The sequence below is a fragment of the Manacus candei genome, unplaced genomic scaffold (assembly GCF_025592945.1).
Source record: "Manacus candei isolate 608988 ecotype Guabito, Panama unplaced genomic scaffold, ASM2559294v1 h1tg000046l, whole genome shotgun sequence".
NCBI classification, from domain to species: domain Eukaryota; kingdom Metazoa; phylum Chordata; class Aves; order Passeriformes; family Pipridae; genus Manacus; species Manacus candei.
The window spans coordinates 1,272,752-1,291,037 of NW_026138094.1; the positions used below are offsets into that span (position 1 = coordinate 1,272,752).

At 55.6% G+C, this 18,286-nt stretch overlaps 1 protein-coding gene across 3 annotated transcripts in view; it reads left to right on the forward strand.

The window, feature by feature from the left end:
- The first annotated feature begins 1,668 nt into the window (after window positions 1–1,668).
- The window catches only part of ZNF609 (zinc finger protein 609), a 61,425-nt gene continuing 44,807 nt past the window's right edge, over window positions 1,669–18,286 (forward strand). Inside the window, exons 1-2 of one of the 3 annotated variants that reach the window (XM_051796382.1) lie at window positions 1,669–1,800; window positions 15,640–16,501. In XM_051796382.1, the coding sequence (XP_051652342.1) occupies window positions 15,755–16,501 (747 nt within the window). In that variant the 5' untranslated portion in view covers window positions 1,669–1,800; window positions 15,640–15,754. Of the gene's footprint in view, window positions 1,801–15,636; window positions 16,502–18,286 lie in introns of those variants that run through there. The other 2 variants (XM_051796381.1, XM_051796380.1) reach the window with 2 other exon arrangements.

Here is an 18,286-nt window from a genome sequence, read left to right on the forward strand (position 1 = left end):
GGAGCAGTGAAACCCAGGCGGTTTGAGAGGAGCTCCCCAACAGCAGCCAGCCCAGCTCCATCCTGGCTGCCAGCAGCATCTCCCCAAAATTGCCTCGAGGTGTGTTTGGCTGGATGGGGTTGGACACATGGAGGAGAAGGGGATGAGGGGGATGGCTCCCAACAGCCAGAGAGCCTGAGTCCTGCCCAGTGGGGATGGAGGGATGGAGAGCCCCCCAGGGTGAGAGGGGGGCTCTGTTCCTGCTCAGAGACTTTCTGCTCACAGATGCCCTTCCAGCCCTTGGAATTGCTTACTGAGTGCCCAGCCTCAGATCCCCTCTCTCTTGATTTGTAGCAAAGCAGCAGCCACCCCCCAAAACCTGCCCCCCAGCAGCTGTGTGTAAAACACCTTCTGAATAAGATGAATTTTGCCTTTTTCTCTAACCCCTCCCGTTCAGCTTTTCCCCGTGTCACCGTGTCTGTGCTCATTATGCACTGTTGTGCACTGGGCTGTGATCCCTTCGTGCCACGGTGCTCCAGGCTCGGCCTGAGAGCTCTTCCTTGTCACCTAGAGCCCATCCTGCTCCGGGGGGGACAGAGCAGCCGCCCAGCACTGCCGGCATCCCTCTTCCTCCTCCTCTTCTCCAGGGATGTGGTGGTCACTACCAACTCGGCTGCTTGGCACAGTCACTGGTTGCAGGTTGTCCCAGCCCTCTGCCCTTTCAGAGAAGAGGAGGAGGGTGCGAAGCCTTCGTGCAGCTGGATGCTGCAGCACTGGAAATCATCCCATGCCATTTGCCCTGGGAGTTGTCTCCTGGCTCCAGAGGAGGAAGACACGCACTGTCCCCAGGGATGGTGGCACCTCTCCAGGCTGGAATACCCACCCCAGCCCCTGGCTGGGCAGAGGGAAGTGGTGCTCCCCTCTCCATCACCTTTGCTGCAGGACTATGTCCCTGCTCTGTGCTCCAGATGCCAGCTTGGATCATTCATCCCAGCTTGATGTACTGGTTTGCCTTGTGCTGGACTGGTTTGGGGGTGTCCTGAGGACAGCGCTGGGATATCCCCATGAGGATGAGCCGAAATTTCCTCACCAGACCATAGGGCTGATGCTGAGGATTTGGGAAAGGGAGTGGAGGGTTTTGGGGTGTCCTGGGACCAGGGCTGAGATGAGCTGAAATTTTCTCCCCAGTGAGTGGGGCCGGTGCTGAGTCTCTAGGGTGGGAAGCAGAGGGTTTGGGGGACGTGTCACCTCCTGGTGAAGGGGGTGACTGGGGATCCAGGTGCTCCTTCAGTTGAGAAAAATATTTGGAGAGGAAAAGTGGCAGTGTGGGACATGATGTGATGGGTTTTGGGGTGGGTCTGGGTACCCCAGGGTGGTGACCCCCACCTGCCTTTCTGTGCCAGCTCAAGGAGCTGAAAACGTGGCCTGGGGGGGGGTCCGTGCCGGGCTGGGGTCTCACACGGCACCGCTCAGAGCGTGAAACACCCTAAAAAGCTCTTCCCCACCCGCACCGCGGCGGCTCCGGCTCCTCAGGCGGAGGATGCTCCGCTCCGGGCTTTGCCCGACTCCGGCTCCCGATCCCTTCGTGCGGGGGACTCCGCTCCGTGTTTCCCGCCCCGCCCGGGGACGCCGCTCCGCGTTCCGCCCTCCGTGTTTTGCGCCGCGCCCGCCCCGCCCCGCCCGGCGGACCCGGCGCGGCCTGCGCGGCGCGGCCTCAGCGCGTGGCGGCCCCGGCCGGCCCGGCCCGGCCCCGGCCCCGGCCCCGCAGCGCCGGCCCGGCCCCGCATGGACCGCACGTAGCGCGGACACCCCAGCGACCGGGTGAGTGCGTGCCCGCCCGGCCCCGCGCCGACCCGCCGCGGGGGGGGCTTTCGGGGGGGGGGCGGCGGTTGGGGCTCCTCCTCGGGCATCGGGCCTTGCTCCCTCACCCCCCCCCCCCTCACACGGGCTGGGCCCGGGGCCGCCGCCGTGGGCCGTGACCGCCGGGCCGGGGGTATGTGCCCCCCCCCCCTTCGCCTGTGATCCCCGAGGACGCGGCTGTGTGCCCCCCCCGTGACCCTTGGGAACGGGGTCCGGGTGCCCCCATCTCCCCCCCCGAGACTACTGGGGACGGGGGATCTGGGTGCCCCCCTCTGCTGTGATCCCGGGGACGGGGCTGTTCCCCCACCGTAGTCCTTGGGGACGGTGGTCTGGGTGCCCCCCCCACTCCGTGACCGTGGAGGCTGTTGTGTGTCCCCCCCGTGACCCTCGGAAACAGGCATTTGGTTGCCCCCCGCTCCGCTGTGGCCACTGGGGACGAGGGGCTGCGTGCCCTTCCACCCTTGTGACCATGGAAGACGGGGCTATGTGCCCTCCCCTCCCTACTCCATGGCCATGGGGACGGGGCTGTGCCCCCCCCGTGACCCTTGGGGACGAGGGTCTCTGGGCCCACCAACCCCGTGACCGTGGGGGCGGTTGTGTGTCCGCCCCCCGGGGCCGTTGGGAACGAGCCCCCCGGGTGTCGCGGCGGTTGGGGGTCGGGTCCCCCCGCAGAGGTGCCGGATTCCCCCCCCCCGCCACTGCGGGGGTCCCGCTCAGGGTCCCGGGGGGCTCACCCTATGCGGGGGTGCGGATCCCTCCGGCTGCGAGGGACGAGGGGGCTGGTCCCCTGCGTGTCCCGGGTGTGTCAGGCCGCTCCCAGGGGTGCGGGGGGGAGATCCCCGTGCGTGGGGTCACTGCCACGGCAGGTCGGGGATGGGGGGGGCAGGCGTGGAGGAGGTTGCCGAGGGGCAGCGGTGTCCCTGGGGTTGGGGGGGATCTTCCCCCTCTTGAGTCCCGTCTCTGTGCAGGGAGGGTTTGGGGGGCACAGGAGCAGAGGGGACCCCAGTAGTGAAGGTTCCCCTGGAACAGGAAGGGGGACTCTCGGCACAAATCCCACAAGGTTAAATTTTCTCCAAGGCGTTTAGGAAGTGTGAGTTGTTGGGGGGGGGTCAGGCCCTGAGAGCAGAGCCCCTCCAGGCATCTCCCCCTGGGCTGTGCTGTGTGCTGGTGACCTGGTGCTGCAGGATGTGCCGCCCGCCTTCGAGGCCTTTGAGCCCCCGAGAGCCAGCGGGCCGATCCGGGGGTGACACTGGTGGTGACAACGTGGCCGGGTGTCCCAGGAGGGCTGGGGCAGCCGGCGGGGCGAGGGCGGTGGGGCGAGGACGGAGTTCCTGCGTGCAGCTCTCCCGCCCGTTGTGTACACGGGGAAGGTCACAGGTTCAGGTCTGGTCTGTGAGATTTGGCTCCCCTCCATCTCCCAGCAGCCCTCTTTTTCCCTTTCCTTTTTCCCCCTTTTCTGGGAAGGCTCTTTCCCTTGGAGGAGTAGTTAGCCACTCATTTTCCGTGGCGGACACTGGAGAGCCCACAGGCCCTCTCCCCCCCTCCAGAAGATCCAAGGATGCCGGCAGCGGGGCTGGCGGTCGGGCTCCGGCGTGCGCAGGCAGTTCCTCGCCTGGACATCCTCAGGAAAACCTATTTCCACGCTTTGTGCGATGACTCCGGCATCGGATTATGCCGCACATTTCTAGCTCTTTGTTGGCAGTGTGCGACCGCACACGCACGGCACTCGGAAAATCCAGGCAGCTGATCTTATTGATTAACTCTGGACCAGAAATAATTTATAATTTATTATTTTGAAGCCGTTTTGGTCACGAAACGCAAATCCTTGCCCTTTTACGCCCTCGTTCATCCAGTGAGGTTTTCTCCTCTCCTGTGCAGTGGAGAAGGGAGACGTGTGCAGCGCCGGGAGCACAGCGTCTCTGTGGTGCAAAGGGACGAGGATTTAATGTTTCACCTGGACTGGCCTGTTGTGCAGGGCAAGGGCTGCTTCAGTTAGAGCCACCGGAGGAAATTAATTATCAAACAAGTTGTAATGACCTGTAATTGAGTACAGCCAGGGCATGGGAAGGAGGTTTTATTCCCTTTTCCGAACTGAGCGCTCAGACCTGGTCTGTGTGTTTGGTGAGTCGCCATTAGGCTGCTCATTAGCTGGAGAGGCCGGTGTGTGTGTGTGTGCAGAGGTATCTCTTAGCATGCTTGTTACCTCTACATGGGCTGAAAGCGGCACAATTTTTTGGGGTGGACTCATCTGTCTGTCTGTAGCTCCGTGCTGGGTGGCAACCCCAAATAATCCCTTCCTTGCCAGTTGCAGGGTTGCAAAGTCCCCTTGTGCTCTGTCGGTGGTCACAACATTGCTTCTGCTGCCTCAAAAGCTTTTTCCCTGTAAATCAAGCTGAAAATATGCCATTTTGGGGAAGAAAGGGCTTGTGAAGGCGGTTGAGGGGTTCTCGTGTGGTGTTAGAGGTACTCAACAGCTTGTGTGTCTTTATTATGAATTAACAGGAAGGACAGACTGGAGTTTGCTCCGTCTGGTTTATTCTCTTGGAGAACGGGGATGCCTCAAATCAAAAATTGCCTCTGGGTTGTATTTACAGTGTATTTTTAATTGTGATTGCATAAATTAAAGAAAACCAGAAGCTGCCTGGTCTTTCTCCCTCTTCCATGTGGGCATCATTCCCAAAACAAAGTCAATATCCGCGCGTCCTGTCCAGGCCATGACAGGTGGTGGGATCCCACTCCTGGACTGATGGTGGTTGGGGACTAGAGTCATGTGTTGTGCCCGATTTATTTGGCATTTCCTAGGTGTAGGGATGTTTCTCCGCATGTTTGTGATGGGAAGAGGAAGAGCTGGGCTTGGCCGGGCTGGGAGCAGGGATGCACCTCGCGGCCGTCCCGCTGCTCCCTGCACGGCACGGCTCCGACTGGGATTAGGGCCTGTGGGCGCTGATGCAATACTAGTCCCAGATGTAATGCAATAAGCCTCTTTGTCCCCTTTATCCAGAGCATTATGTAAATAAGATGGTATTTATGGTCCCAGGTATGTTGTTCCGGGGCTGTGTGACAGCCTGCATGCGCAGTGATGCCCTTTGAGTGTTGGCACCGCTGCTGGTATTCCCAGCCGGAGGCAGGGACCTGCCGGGGGCAGATGCTCTGGGGGAACACGTCACATGCCGGTTCCCTACGGAGAGGAGGTGAGGCCGCAGGTGACCTTGCCAGGAGCTGGTGACAGTTTAACTGCACTCGGTTGCCGGTACGTGGTGAGGGCAGTGAGCAGGTTAGCGTTGGAGTCTGCAGGGATGGGGTGGTCGCCCACTGAGTTCACGGAGAGGTCCGTGGTTATCTTTGCAGACTTCCTGCAGAACACGGGCTGCTGGTTCCGCAACCTCGGGGTTGTGAGAGTCATGCGTCTCTTCCCAAACCTACCTTGTGTTCCTTTGAAGCTGATGGTGGTTTGTGGAGAGGTTTTTTTGGGAAGCACCAAAGTCCCTGAAGGACCTGGAGATGGCCCGGGCTGTCTGCAGTTCTCCTGTGATGCCCCTTCTGATGCTTCATGGGCTCTCTGGGCATGGGGAGAGTTGGTCCCTTCCCCATGGATCTTGCCCGCTTACTTGAGACTGTCATAATTTGGGTGCTTGTGGTAGTGGCTGGAGGGAGAATGATGCTGTGACGTGGGGGTACTTGACTTCATCAGGGTTTGGGGACGTGGCAGGTGTGTTGAGGAGCCCCTGTAAGTGTGAAGGACCTTTTGTAAGATCAGGGGTGTAGGTAAGTGAGCCAGCTTGGAGCACATGGCTCTCTAGGAGCTCATGGGTGGCCATGTGTGACTCCTGAACCAGAGCTCTGGCCTCCCTGGCAGCAGCCAGTCTGCTCCATGTACCCGTGCTGGGTTGACTTGGATGAGGAAGGGTGTTTTTTGGTGTTAGGAAAGGGCAGGAAAAGAGATCCTACTGGGATATGGCTTATTTTGCCGTGCAGATGCACTTTCCAGCTACCAGGAGTTGGCTCCTTGAGGTGTGATGTGGTGTCAGAGGAAGGAGTGAGGTTGAGCTTGGGCAATCCTACAGTGAGAAAATAGAGGATGGCTGCCTGACCAGGAAACTTGCTCTGAGACTCCATTTGCTCTTGTGATTGCTTGAGTTTTTCTTGACTTTATATAACTTCTTTAAAGGAAACCGATTCCCTTCTGCATTTGGATGGAAAATCAGTTTTTTGAGATGAGCCCAGGAGGTTGTTTTGTTTTCACTGCAGCTGAGTGTCCTTCACAGGCACAAAACCCACTGACGTAGCTGCTGAGCGTCAGCTCAGATGTGGTGTGAGGGGGTATGAAAGGATGCAAGTGCAGTTTTTTGTGGATGAATAAGGATGATTTCAGGAGGACCTTGGTATTTTGTATTTAAACATTAAATGCTCAACTTCTACAATTCATTGCCTTGTACATGGTGTAAGAAAAGAAGGAAAAAGGGAAGATAATGTTGTGACTTTATGCTGCTCCTTCCCTGAGCACAGAAAGGTTTTGTGGCATTGGATTTTCCTTCCAAGTAGTTCCTGGGCTGCTCAACCACTCTTCCAATGGCTGGAAGGATGAGATCTCTGTACAGTGCTACATCATGTGTGACGTGGTCACACTGATTTATTGATAATGAAATTGATTTTAGTGACTTTACTGAGCCTGTTTGTAGTTTGGATTAAACAGAGCATTCCTGGTTCAGGTGGGTCCAAAGATTTGGCTTGGAGTTTTCCCCGTGCTTCTTCAAAGGGATGAAGGGTGGATCTAGAGGATTGTGCTGTACAGCTTTAAAGGAGTGAAAATGAGGTGTGTAATGACTTTGCCATGAATCCAGTGGGTGGAGAGTCTTGCTCATCTCCAGGAGAATTACTGCTCCTTCCCCAAAGGTTTAGCAGCCATGGGGAAATTTCTTTTTGCCCTGAGGATTTCCTATTTATTTTTGAGGGGATTTCACATCTAATTTGCAGCTTCCCTCTGTATCCATCACCACAAGTAATTCCAAGTACACTAGGACTTCCCAAATAAGCCCAGCCCGCTTTGATACATGGTTCTGGCTGGGTTTTATTGTATTCCTGTACATGCTGGCTAATTCACAAAATTTGGCAATTTGCAATGGGTCATTAGCGCGAATTAGCAACTTTCTGATGGATATCAGAGCTCTGCAAATGTGCCTTATTAATCTAGGAGATACACCTATTTATTATCCCTCCCAGGGAAAAAAAAGGGGATTTCTCGGCATGGTACTCGCTCTGCTTGCATTTGTCCCTGTCTGCATCCGCCTTCCCTCCTCCTTTACTTCACAGTCTGGTTGGTTTTTTCCCAAAGTGTTCCCAGGCTGATGGTGTGACAGGAAGAGCGATTACAGCTGCACACACCGGCCTGGCTGCAAACAGAGCCTCAGCTCAGGGAGCCAAGGTGCCCTAATTGGTTATCGAATGAAGGGAATTAAAGGCATTAATAGGTGAAGTGGCAGCTCCTTCGGTTTTGGAGCGGCGGAGAGATGTTCGTCCTCTTCTGAAGGCTGGGAAACGGCCAAGGCTGGCTGCGTGCTCTGCTCCTAAAGGGAAAAATAGAGGAAACAAAGCCCAGAAGCTCTCCCTTCCCTGGGAGCAACCTGGGAGCAAGCAAACCAGTGGCTGTCTGTCCTCTCCAAACTGCGCTGTCAAGGTAGAGCTGTGGCTGGGAGACACCACTCAGCTGGGATCACTCCAGTGCTGCTCCTTTGGATGGAGAAGATGGAAAAGAGATGTTGACTTTGGCACAGAGTGGCAGCACAGCAAGTGGTTTCCTGTTCCTGCTGTACCTCCATGGAGGGTGATCCTTGTTGGAAACCTGTGTGTCTGCGACCATGTGAACACAGCTTGGGACTGGGCCCACCATGGAGCAGGAGGATGGCAGGGAGACCAGGAACAAGTGGAGGAGCTTCCCTGCCTCCAGAGCCCTGGAAGGAAAAGGGACAAATGGCTGGTTCACTGGTGCCCGACACCCTGAGCTCACGATGATGCCAATAACCCTGGGTACCTTCCCACATCCCTGCTAACGGCATTGGGTGTGCAGGGGAAAAGGATGAGCTCCCTTTTCCAGTACTTACTCCAGCAGTTATTTATGCCCCTTGATTGTCTTTGGTCTTCGCCAGCTCTTCTTTTTTCCCATCTCCGTGACTGATGCTGCAAGGATCTTTCCTGGTCACATCCATCTTGCTGCTTCCTCTCGCTGCTGGCGATCTTCCAGCCTGTGCAGAGCTCTGAAGTTTGGGAGCCTTTTGGGTTATTTTTATGTGCTCTCTACCCTTGTCTGGGCTGTGTGTGAGGACGGGTCACCAGTTCAGACACCTCTAAGCCTCTTGTATTTCAGTTCCCTTCTGTGCTGGGGTTAGCAAGGGTGTAAATGGACTGTTTTTTAAATCCACATGGCTGCTCGGCTTTCCCAGTGGAAACCAGCTCTCTGCTCAAGGGACAATCAGCCCCTAGGTTTGTCCCTATGAGAAGCATTGCAGTGCCAAACAGATTGGCTCAGACATCCTGTTTTGAGTGTTTAATGTTGTTTTTGGCACCAGCCAGCAGTGACATGGCTGGCTGGGCTCAACACGAATGGGCTTTGTGTGGGTAGGGGAGCACCAGGGCTGTGTCTGGTGCTGCTGGAATGCACTGGCTTGTCTGGGGCAGGCTGATCCAAAGCGATTCCGAGTTAATCCTGGCTGGTTATTGCTCGCAGTGTTGCTTTTTGCTTTTGCCACCACGTAGCTGCCAACGGTCCGTGTGTCAGCATTCGGCAGCCAAACTCTGTGGTGACGCCTCTCCGCTCCTGTGGCACTGCCCGTGCCTGCCGGGCACCTGCTGGGTGCTGTGTGCCGGTGATGCCATGACACCTAGAGGGTGGCACGTGGGGATCACGGGGCAAGCCAGAGATGCAGGTTTTGGGTGAAGATGGGGCTGTGTTTCTAGTTAGTGTTAAGCCATCGTGTGCAGGTCTGGGCACTGCAGTTACACAAGGGTGTCCTCCAGCGTGCAGACACAACAGTGAGGGGAAAATCCTGCTGGTTGTCCCTAATTCAGGATAGGTCTGAGAGATGAACTTGCAGGAAGGAAGCTTCTCCGTTATTTTAACCATCGAATGCTTTTTCTCCCACGCATGCAGGTTTTTCAGTTCCTCTTTCCCAGTACAGCCGAATGTTTAGAGCACTGGGCAGCAGTTTGTGCTTGAGGATGTGGGTGCTGAGGTACTGAGAAGGCTCTTGGCCATTTTCACCTGCCAGAGATTTTGGAGTCTGCAAGGTCATGCTTGCTGGAAGACACCTAGCCTGGCGTTCTTGGATGAGCAGGCTGTGATCCAGCCAGCATCCAGAGCCTGAGCCTTGCTGCTCCCTGCTCATTCCATGGCAGAGGCTTGGGAAGCAACAGGGCATTACTCTCAGAGCTGTAACAAAGCACTGGCATGGCTCTTGCCTGCTCATGCTGTGCTTGATGCTCCTCCAGTCTGTGCCACTGAGTTATCCCAGCACTGTGGCCTTCCCTGCAAACCTGGCTCCTGCCTGGCAGGAGAGTCCTCAGCTCTCTGTAGGAGGGCTGTGTGTGCAGAAACGTTGCTGGACTTAAGGGCAGCTACAAAGAGGAGCCACATGGAGAAGCCAAGGGGCAACAGATACAAATCGTGCCAGGAGAGGTTTCATCTCAACATAAGAAAGTAATTTTTTATGGTGAGAACAACCATTCAATGAAACCACCCCCTCTGGGATACGGTAGAGTCCATGTCGCTGGAGGTTTTCAAGTTACGACTGGACGGGGTGGTATAACCTCACCTGGGCTCCCTTTCCTGTGAAAGATTGGGCAAGGTGACCTTTCAAGGTCCCTTACAACCTGGTCTGCTCTACGTTCTGTGACCTGAGTCATGCTGACATGTATGTTCACACTTGTGTGGAACGATGGTTCTTGCTCAGCTTTCCACTGGAGAAGTGACTCCAGCAGCGCGATTCAGTGGAGAGTGAGCAGGCATTCCAAGAAGGTGCTGTTTGCCTGCTGTCCTTCATGGGAATGGAGTGGAGTGTTTGGTGCCTTCCTGTGGGCCTGTAGGTATGGATGTGCCTCCTGCTTGAGCTGAACACCATGCAGTTGTGTGATGGTTCTCTCACCAATGGTTTTTTTGAAACATGAAGCTCTTGGACTTCCTTGTGAGTTGGCAGAGGAAATGTGAGCCATGTTTCATTCAGTACAGAAGTAGGTACCTTAAAAAAACACACAAGATGAGAGACATCAAAATCAAATACTTGCAAATCTGAAGAACCCTGGGCTCTCGAGGCACGAACAGGCAAAAAATTGGGACTTTGGTGATGACACTTCCAAGACTGACAGGAGGATTAAAGAGGTACTTGTTCCAGTTTTCCCCGTTCCATGATATAAAGTAAAGCCTGAAATGTTTGCCTGTCTTTGTATTCCCCCTTTCTGTATTGGGGCTGCATGTGACCTGTTGGGAGTTGAGGGAAGCGAGGGATTCTGGCAAGAGTGGCTTTGCCTGTCAGCCGTGTTCAACAATGTTGGGTTTTTCAGCCCTAGGTCAAGTTCCTCATGGTGTTGAGGTTAAAAAAGTGTCAATAAGAAGCAAACGCTGAGCTTTAGCTAATCTTGTATTTTCATCAAACACTGGCACTGTGCACACATCTCTTGTATTGACAGCTTTGCTGAATGTTGTCGTGTGCTGTAGTTGTCCTGAACATTGCTATAAAGGCTGTGTTTTAAGGTCAGGAGTAGACGGGGGTGGGTGTGAGGTTGAATTTTGATACTAGATGCATCTTCTGATGAAGAATGTGAAGTGGATGCCTGAGTGTGTATTTGGGAGCAGTTGGGTGTTATGGCTGATAGATCTCCAGAGCTTTCCTCCAGGTAGGGTGATTGCCTGGCTGCTCCAACACCAAAGCTCTGCTCACCTCTCCACCTTCCTCTATCTCCAGCCTCTTCCAGTGACCTCTTTTGTCATGCTTGGACTGAAATATTTCAGGCTTTTCTCAAGAATGCCAACAAATGACTCATCACTCGAGCGCTGCCCTGTGTCAGGTTCATCTCCAGTGTCAAGGCTCAGCCTACAGAAACTTGGGAGTCCCGGCCTAAGTTTGGCAGCGTCTCTCCCGGTGCTCTGGCTGCAGTGCATGCTGGAACATGTAGTCTCAGTGGGGTGCACCTCCATATTAAAAAAAGAAGGGTGGCTCCATTTTATTCAAATTGGGTTCAGCCTTCTCCCTCCTGGCAGCTTGCCGGCGCCGTCCCACTCAGCCCCGAGAGCCACCGAAGTTCTCCCGGCGCCTTGTGTGAGCGCGGAGGCGGGAGCGCAGCTCCTCCATTCAAAATCTTGCTTAATTCCACATTGAACAGCTTGTTTTGAAGCCCTGTGCTTCAGCGTGTTTTGCAACAGCTCGGACTCCTGCCGGGCGCAGGCGGTGGAGGGATCCTGCCCACGTTGGGTGGCAGTTCTGGAGGGTGTCATGGCAAATCTCCTTTGTCTGCTACGGCCTGACTGATGTCTGGGGGAGAGCGAACCCTCCTCCCCTGCGTGATTTCTTGAGCTGAAAGCAGCAAGTGAGTGAGGAAGCTCCTTTGTGCAGATTTCTCCGTCTCCTCTTGTTCGTGCCAGCTGGCTCGCGTTCAACATTTCTCTTTTTTTCTCTCTCTCTCTTTTTTTTTCTCTTCCCTCTCCCCCAGCTCTAGAGAGAGGGGGCGGGGAGAGAGGGAACATCTTAAAAAGAAATCTGCAGAAAAGACATGGGAGTTACTTAACAAAAATCCAACCCAAACAAGCCCAGCTGGGGGATTACAGGCGCGGCGGTGGGAGCCGAGCGGGGAGAGGGGAGCGAGTGCGGCAGCTCGGAGAAGGCACCGCGTTGCCCCCCCCACCACCCCGAGTTTCTTTAGTCGTAAAAGGAAACAAAAAGGGATCTTGTGCGGAGGCAGCGGATGGGGAGAGCGGCCGGCTGGCTGCCAGCCGCGGGAGGAAGGGCCTCGCATTGTGGCCCCTCGTGCTGCTGCCTTGGCTGGGGGCTCGTGGGGAGCCCTTTGGGGGTCTTGGCAAGCTGTTGGGGGGGGCAGCAGCCCTTCCACGCCACTGCCTTTGCCTCACCCAGGAGGGAGCGGAGGGCTCTGTCTGCTCTCCGGGGTTGCTTCTGGCTGGAGAGAGCATCTCGCCGAACCCTCTGCTCCCTGCCTCATACCCCGCTGGAGGAAATGCCGTGTCCTACAGATTTTCTCCCCCCCTTCCCTGTCCTCTTTGCTGCTCCTTCTTGCGGGCATTCCTGAAAGTTAATCAGGGTGAAAATTGCAGTCGGTCATGTCTGGAAGCCACCAGAGGCTGATCCTGGAGCGCTGCAGGCTGAAGCACATGGCTATGAGACAGTCTCCCTACGTGTGGGCTGGCTGCTGCCAGGAGAAGAGCTTTTCTCCTGCATCTTGCTGCCCTTGGGCGGTCAGTGCTTCCCTGCTTTGGTCTCTTGGCCTCCGGTAACCGGCGGAGAAAGCTGGAGTGGCGCGGGCTTGGCAGGTTCTGAGCATCCTGCACTGGTTTTAGCACAAAGAGCCGGGGGCTCCTGCGGTTTCCTCGCTGCCTTTTGGAATGTGAATGTTCTGGTGGAGGAGCTGTCTCTAGGTGTGTGTGCAGCCCCGAAAGTGAACTTTCAGGTTTGTCTCTGAATACGGTTTGGCTCTGTCCCAGCCCGTAGATGTGGATTGTAGAGGTCTCAGCACCTAATGGAGCTGAATTATTCATGTCTGGTGCTGTGTGTGTGCAGCATTCCCAAGCAGAAAGCTGTCTCCTTGTAGGATCTGCGCTCCAGGACTGCTCTTAAAACGCTTCGTTGGCAGGTCTCCAGGCCAACAAGTGAGCACATGCTTTTCATGTTGCGCGGGGATCAATCCTGCGATGGCAGGAGGTAAGGGGAAGGACACATTTACAGCTGAATCAATCTCCTCGCTCTGTTTTCTGAGATGCCATGATTTATGGTGGCGTTACACCGCCCAGCAGGAGAGCAGGGAGGATCTGGATAGAACCCGGCACTTCTCCAGCTTGGGCAAAGCAGGCAGTGGGAAAGGCACCCCTTTCTCTGGGACATGGGCTGTGGGAGCCAGGGTTCCCCATCTACCAAAATAACTACGACAGGGTAGGTTGGGAATCCCTGGGGGTCTGGCTTGGGAGAGGGACCCAAAACGCTCCTTCAGCTGCAAGGTAGAACCTGCAAGAGTGGAGAAGAGAAATGGGGAATTGGAAGTTTCAGGGAGGGGGTTTTAGAGCTGTGGGGAATTTTTTAGAGCCACATGCAATTGAGGATGTTCAGGGGGTCCCCCCCCATCATGTAAATGGGGTCCCAGCCTTCAGTCTAGGGCTGGAAAGGGCCCATCCCCGCTCCAGTCCCTCTTCCCGTTGTGGCACGTCATGAGCTCCCTGCCCTGCTCTTGGCATGAGGAGCCTTCCCCCGGCTCCTGCCAATCCAACTTGTTCCTGTCCGTCCTGTTTGTGATTCCCTTCCCTCTGCATTAGCAGAGCCTGGGCTCCCTCGGCGCCTCCTCTGTAGGGTGAGGGTTTTTGCTCCTCTTGTTTTCTAACCCTTTGATTGTTCCTAGCTCTCTAATTGCCTAGGACTCAGTGGACTTCTGGGCTCCTTCTTCCTTTTGTTGTGGTAGGAATTGGCAAAAACTGCTGCTGCTTGCAGAGTTTCAGACCCAAGTCCCGCTCATCTGCTCTCCTTATTCCACATGTATAAATAATATTTATGGAGATGTGTGTGCGTGTGTATCTGCACGTTTGGAACAGCAAGGTGAATTCCCTGGTGGGAGCGGAGAGCCGGCTGAGCTGGCATCGTGGAGTTGTTGCATGGAGCGGTAGATTCTGTGCCTGTCGCAGTACAACCCTGTGGATTGTCCATTGCTTTTCTGCCGCTATGAGGTCAGATCCTTGTCCTTTGTCCTTCTGATCCGAGCTGGCCGTGACCCTTTGCCTGCTCCAACCTTGGGTTGGCAATTCTTGGATTTGGAGACTGAGCCTCATCCTCTCCCAGCAGCTCCTGTGTGTTGGTCCTGCGCATCAGCGCTGTGTCCACCTGTCCACTGGGGTTGTTCCTGGATTCCATGCCTCAGCTTAGGGCTGGGAAGGGGCTGTTACGAGCCAAAAATCTGGTTCGTCCGTCTTGTTACCATCTTTGCCCATCTGCACAAAGGGATTGTTGTAGATCCATGGCACAGAGAGATGGCTGTGCCATGCAGAGGTGAGGTGGTCGCTGCCAATTGCTGGCCCCACTGGTGGTTTGGAGAGAGGCTCCGAAGAGACAGGTTGATGGGGTTGGGCTGGACACCTTGGCTTGGGACTGGGGAGCAGGTCCTGGGGCAGGAAGACGAGGAGGAGGTAATAGTAGAAACACGCAGGGCAGCTTTGGGAAGCCGTTAGTGACTCCGGTGCACAAAGTGATATCCTGATTCGGCACTTTCCCCGCTGCTGAAATGAGAGGTCAGTGCTTTTCATTTCCAGCTTGCACGCAAGCCCCCAGCTCCTAGGGTTAAAAATCTCCGTAATGACCTGTCAGAGAGCGGATTATTAGCTGTACAGAGCCGAGGATGCTGTGGGGAGCAGATGGAAAATGGTCTGGCTGCGGCAGCCTGGCTGATGAAAGAATCCCTGGCATTTTTACAGTGTTTGCATCTCTGGAAACGCACCGTGAAGCTGCTTTCCAGGCTCCTGCCTGCTGGGGTTTGAAGAAATTTGTGTGTGTGTGTGGTTTTTTTTCCCCTTCCCTTCTCATTTCTCTTCAAGTCACCTGTTTTTGAAGTGTTGCTTGTAAATAGTACCAGGAACCAGCAGGCTCGGAGCTTGGTGGGGAAGGGGAGGACAGTGCTCCTGGAGAGGAGCCTCATCCAAATGGGTGGTCAAGGATTTCTTAAGGGTTCTGGAGCGCAGGCGCCCGGCTGGATGGTGCTGGGAAGAAGCTGTTACATGTGTTAATTATGTCTCGTCGGGTAATTGCCACAACTCTGTAGCTGTGTCAGGTTGCGCGTGGGTGTCTTTTTTTGTTTCCCTCTGGGGGTGAGGGGCTGGGAAGCTGGGAGGAGATATTTTGGGCTCACAGGGGTCAGCTGTGGCGTGGGCAGGTAGGGCTGAGCCCCCACTTCCCAGTTAACACTGGGTACTTGTACAATTGTGTCTTGGTTTCCCATTGGAAGCTTATTCTGGAGGTGATGGTGGTAAACATCCCAAATCCGGGTGCTGTGTTGTGCTGCCCGGAGGTGTGGGATGGGAACCCTGTGCTTCCCACTGCGATTTGGCCTTTGTCGACTGCTCTGATGCCTCCCAAGTGTCACAAGCACTCTGAAGCCTGGGATTTATTTCCCACTGAGGCACTCTGCTTCCCTGGCGAGCGGCTCTCGTCCCTCACAGCAAGGCTGGTGTGGAGAGGAGCCCTCCCTCCGGGTGGCATCGGCAGGAGAGGAATCAATTCTCCCTCCCAGGGGCAGCGCTCGATAATTCAGAGGGAAATGGCGAGTGGGGAAACGTGTGAGTAATGTCTTGTTGGAGCCGAGAGCCGCGACCTGCCAGGGCTGGTATTGATCGAGGACCGGTGCCAGATGGCTGCTGCTGTGGGGGCAGCTGCCGAGCAGCCCCAGCCTGGGGGATGGCAGGAGGATTCTGCGAGGGGAGATTTGGGAGGTTGGGGGTTTCACCCTGCCCGGATCTCTCCTGGCTGCAGGTGCAACTGCCAATGAAGGCAGATCTGCCTGCCTGTGGCTCTTCGTGTGTAACCTTGTTTTCTTTGCTTTCCCTTCCAGCAGCGATGCCGTCACCTGGGCAGACCCCGACCACTGGAAGCCCCCCAAGGACGTAGGTGACCCCCAGGGCGTGGAGACAGGGAAGAGCCTTGAATCGTGAGGGGTTGTTAACTCTAAGATGTCCTTGAGCAGCGGAGCTTCCGGAGGGAAAGGAATTGATGCGAACCCGGTTGAGACGTACGACAGCGGGGATGAGTGGGACATTGGTGTAGGGAATCTCATCATTGACCTGGACGCTGATTTGGAGAAGGATCAGCAGAAATTGGAAATGTCGGGCTCCAAGGAGGTGGGGCTCCCGGCACCCAACGCAGTGGCGACGCTACCGGATAACATCAAGTTTGTGAGCCCAGTGCCGGGCCCTCAGGGCAAGGAGGGCAAATCCAAGTCAAAAAGGAGCAAGACTGGCAAGGACAGTGGGAAGCCGACCCCGGGGTCCTCCCTGTTCACTCCCAGTGAGGGAGCTGGTGGCAAGAAGGAGGCTCAAGGACGCTCTGGGGATGGCGCGAACTCAGGTGGTTTGGTGCCTGCCGTCACCCCGAAGGGCTCGGAGAAGTCGGCCAAGGCGTCTCGCAGCGTGGCCGGCTCCAAGAAAGAGAAGGAGGGTGGCTCATCCAAAAGCAAGAAGGAAAGGAGTGAGGGTGCAGGGGCTGCGGTGGAGAAGGAGTCCAGCGTGCTGCAGCCCCTGGCCCTGGCAGTGAGGGTGGGACAGTATGATGGGGGCCAGGGGACAGAGCCTGCTGCTGCCGAGCAGCTTGGGAGTATAGCTATTGACACGGGAGCTGCGCTCAATCCCTTGGGAGTTAAGTCGGAGCTGGAGGATGGGGAAAGTGAGTGCCGGCAGCTGAAGAAGGTGAAATCGGAGAAGGTAAGAAAGGTGTCAGGGTGTGGGTGACATTGCTGCTCCTGTACCAGGATGTCCTGCTGTGGGTGGCAAGGGAATGGGACCATGTGTCTGGTACTGCTGGGACCAACACTGGTGATGGCTGGTGCCTGCTGGTTCTGGTGTGAAGGTGGTTTGGCCATGTGATGTGCCGGTGTCTGGACGTGGCGATGGAATGGCACTGTCAAGCTGTGCCTGGCTGCTGGGAACTGTGTGTCAGCAAATCACCTGCAACCACTGTGCTCCGGGTACCATCCTGCTGTGCCCTCTGGGATTTGGTTTCTTTGGTGCTGTGGCTGTGCCAGTGGGTCCAGGCCTCTCTGGCCTCTGTCACTCTGCAGTCAAGGTGATGTCCTGGTGCTGAGCTCCAGCTCCCAATGGGACACATGGCTTCTGTGGGCCACTGTGCTCTGTGTCCCGCTGGCTTCCCCTTGAGTGGCAAGGCTCCCTGCAGCCCCTGGAGGAATTTATTTCTCTCTGGTTGCATCATGTGCAGAGAAGGATCCCTTAATGTGTCAGTGAGTGTGGGATCTGCATGGGCTCGTGGGTGAGCACAAGGAGCAGGGCTGACAGGAGTCACCGCCTTGTTCCTGGAGCTGCCGATGGTACGTGGGCTCTGTCCCATGGGTGGTGATGATCCAGCCCGGGCCAGCCAGGTCTGTGGGTGATGTTTGTTGTGTTGCTCCTCTGCTGACATGCGGCAGCGATGCAGAGCTGGCCAAGCTGCTCTTCCAGGTCACCAAGGGCACAAAAAACCCCACCAGTGGCACATGACCTACAGGGTGAGTGGCTATCTGTCCAGGTGGTGCTGGGCTCTGGGTGGCTGCATGGCTGGACATGGCCATTTTGGGACTCTTTTCTTGTTTCTCAGTAATCACAGTGGCTGATGGGTAAATGGGGAAGATTTTGGAGTTCTGTGGGTAAATGGGGAAAACTTTGAGCATGTGGAGGTCTGTGCTCTCCTTTGTGCCAGCTGCACACGGGTGTCTCCAGAGTGTGCCTGTGGAGCCACATGTTTGCCGCACATGGGGTGAGCATCATAAGCATGTGTGTTTGGGATGGCTCGGCCCTGTTGCCATCAACATTTGCTGGGGTTGGTAGAGTGGCTGAGCAGCATTGGGGTGCATATTGCTTTGTCTGCAGCTGGCGGCTCCCAGGAGGATTTCTGCTTTAGTGTGGGGATCACAGTGCAGGCACCAGGATAGGGGAGGGCACAGTGGAGTTGGGAGAGATTCTGAGGCTAGGGTTTTGTTGGGGAGCATGTATAGAGAGAAGAGTGGTGGAGATGGTTAGCCATGGGATGGCTCTAGGACAAGGGCTGCTAAATGGCTTGGGGCTATATCCACTTGAGAGGAAGACCCTGGGGCAGGTGACTGAAGCCTGTAAAATTCAGGAGTGGTGTGGAGATGATGTGTTGTTCCCTTGTCTGTTCTGGCAGTGGAACCAGAGTGAATGAAACCAGGAAGAGCAGCAGATGCTGTTCTACATGATGGACTGGAATGTTGCTGCTAAAAACTATGGATGGTGAAAGTCCGCCAGTGCTCTGGGGCACTTGGTGTGTTTGTGGAGGAGAAGCCCATCAGGGTTTGTACAGAACAATGTCTTTTTTGCTTGGGAAAAGCATGAGGAGGACAGGAGCTTGGGAAGTGGTTTGGGAAGTATTTCAACGTGCTTGGCTGTTACATTCCATCATAGCCATTTGTGTTGGCCGCTGTCACAGGCAGCACTGGAGCTGGCTGGACCTTGGGTCGTACCCTGCATGACTTGCTG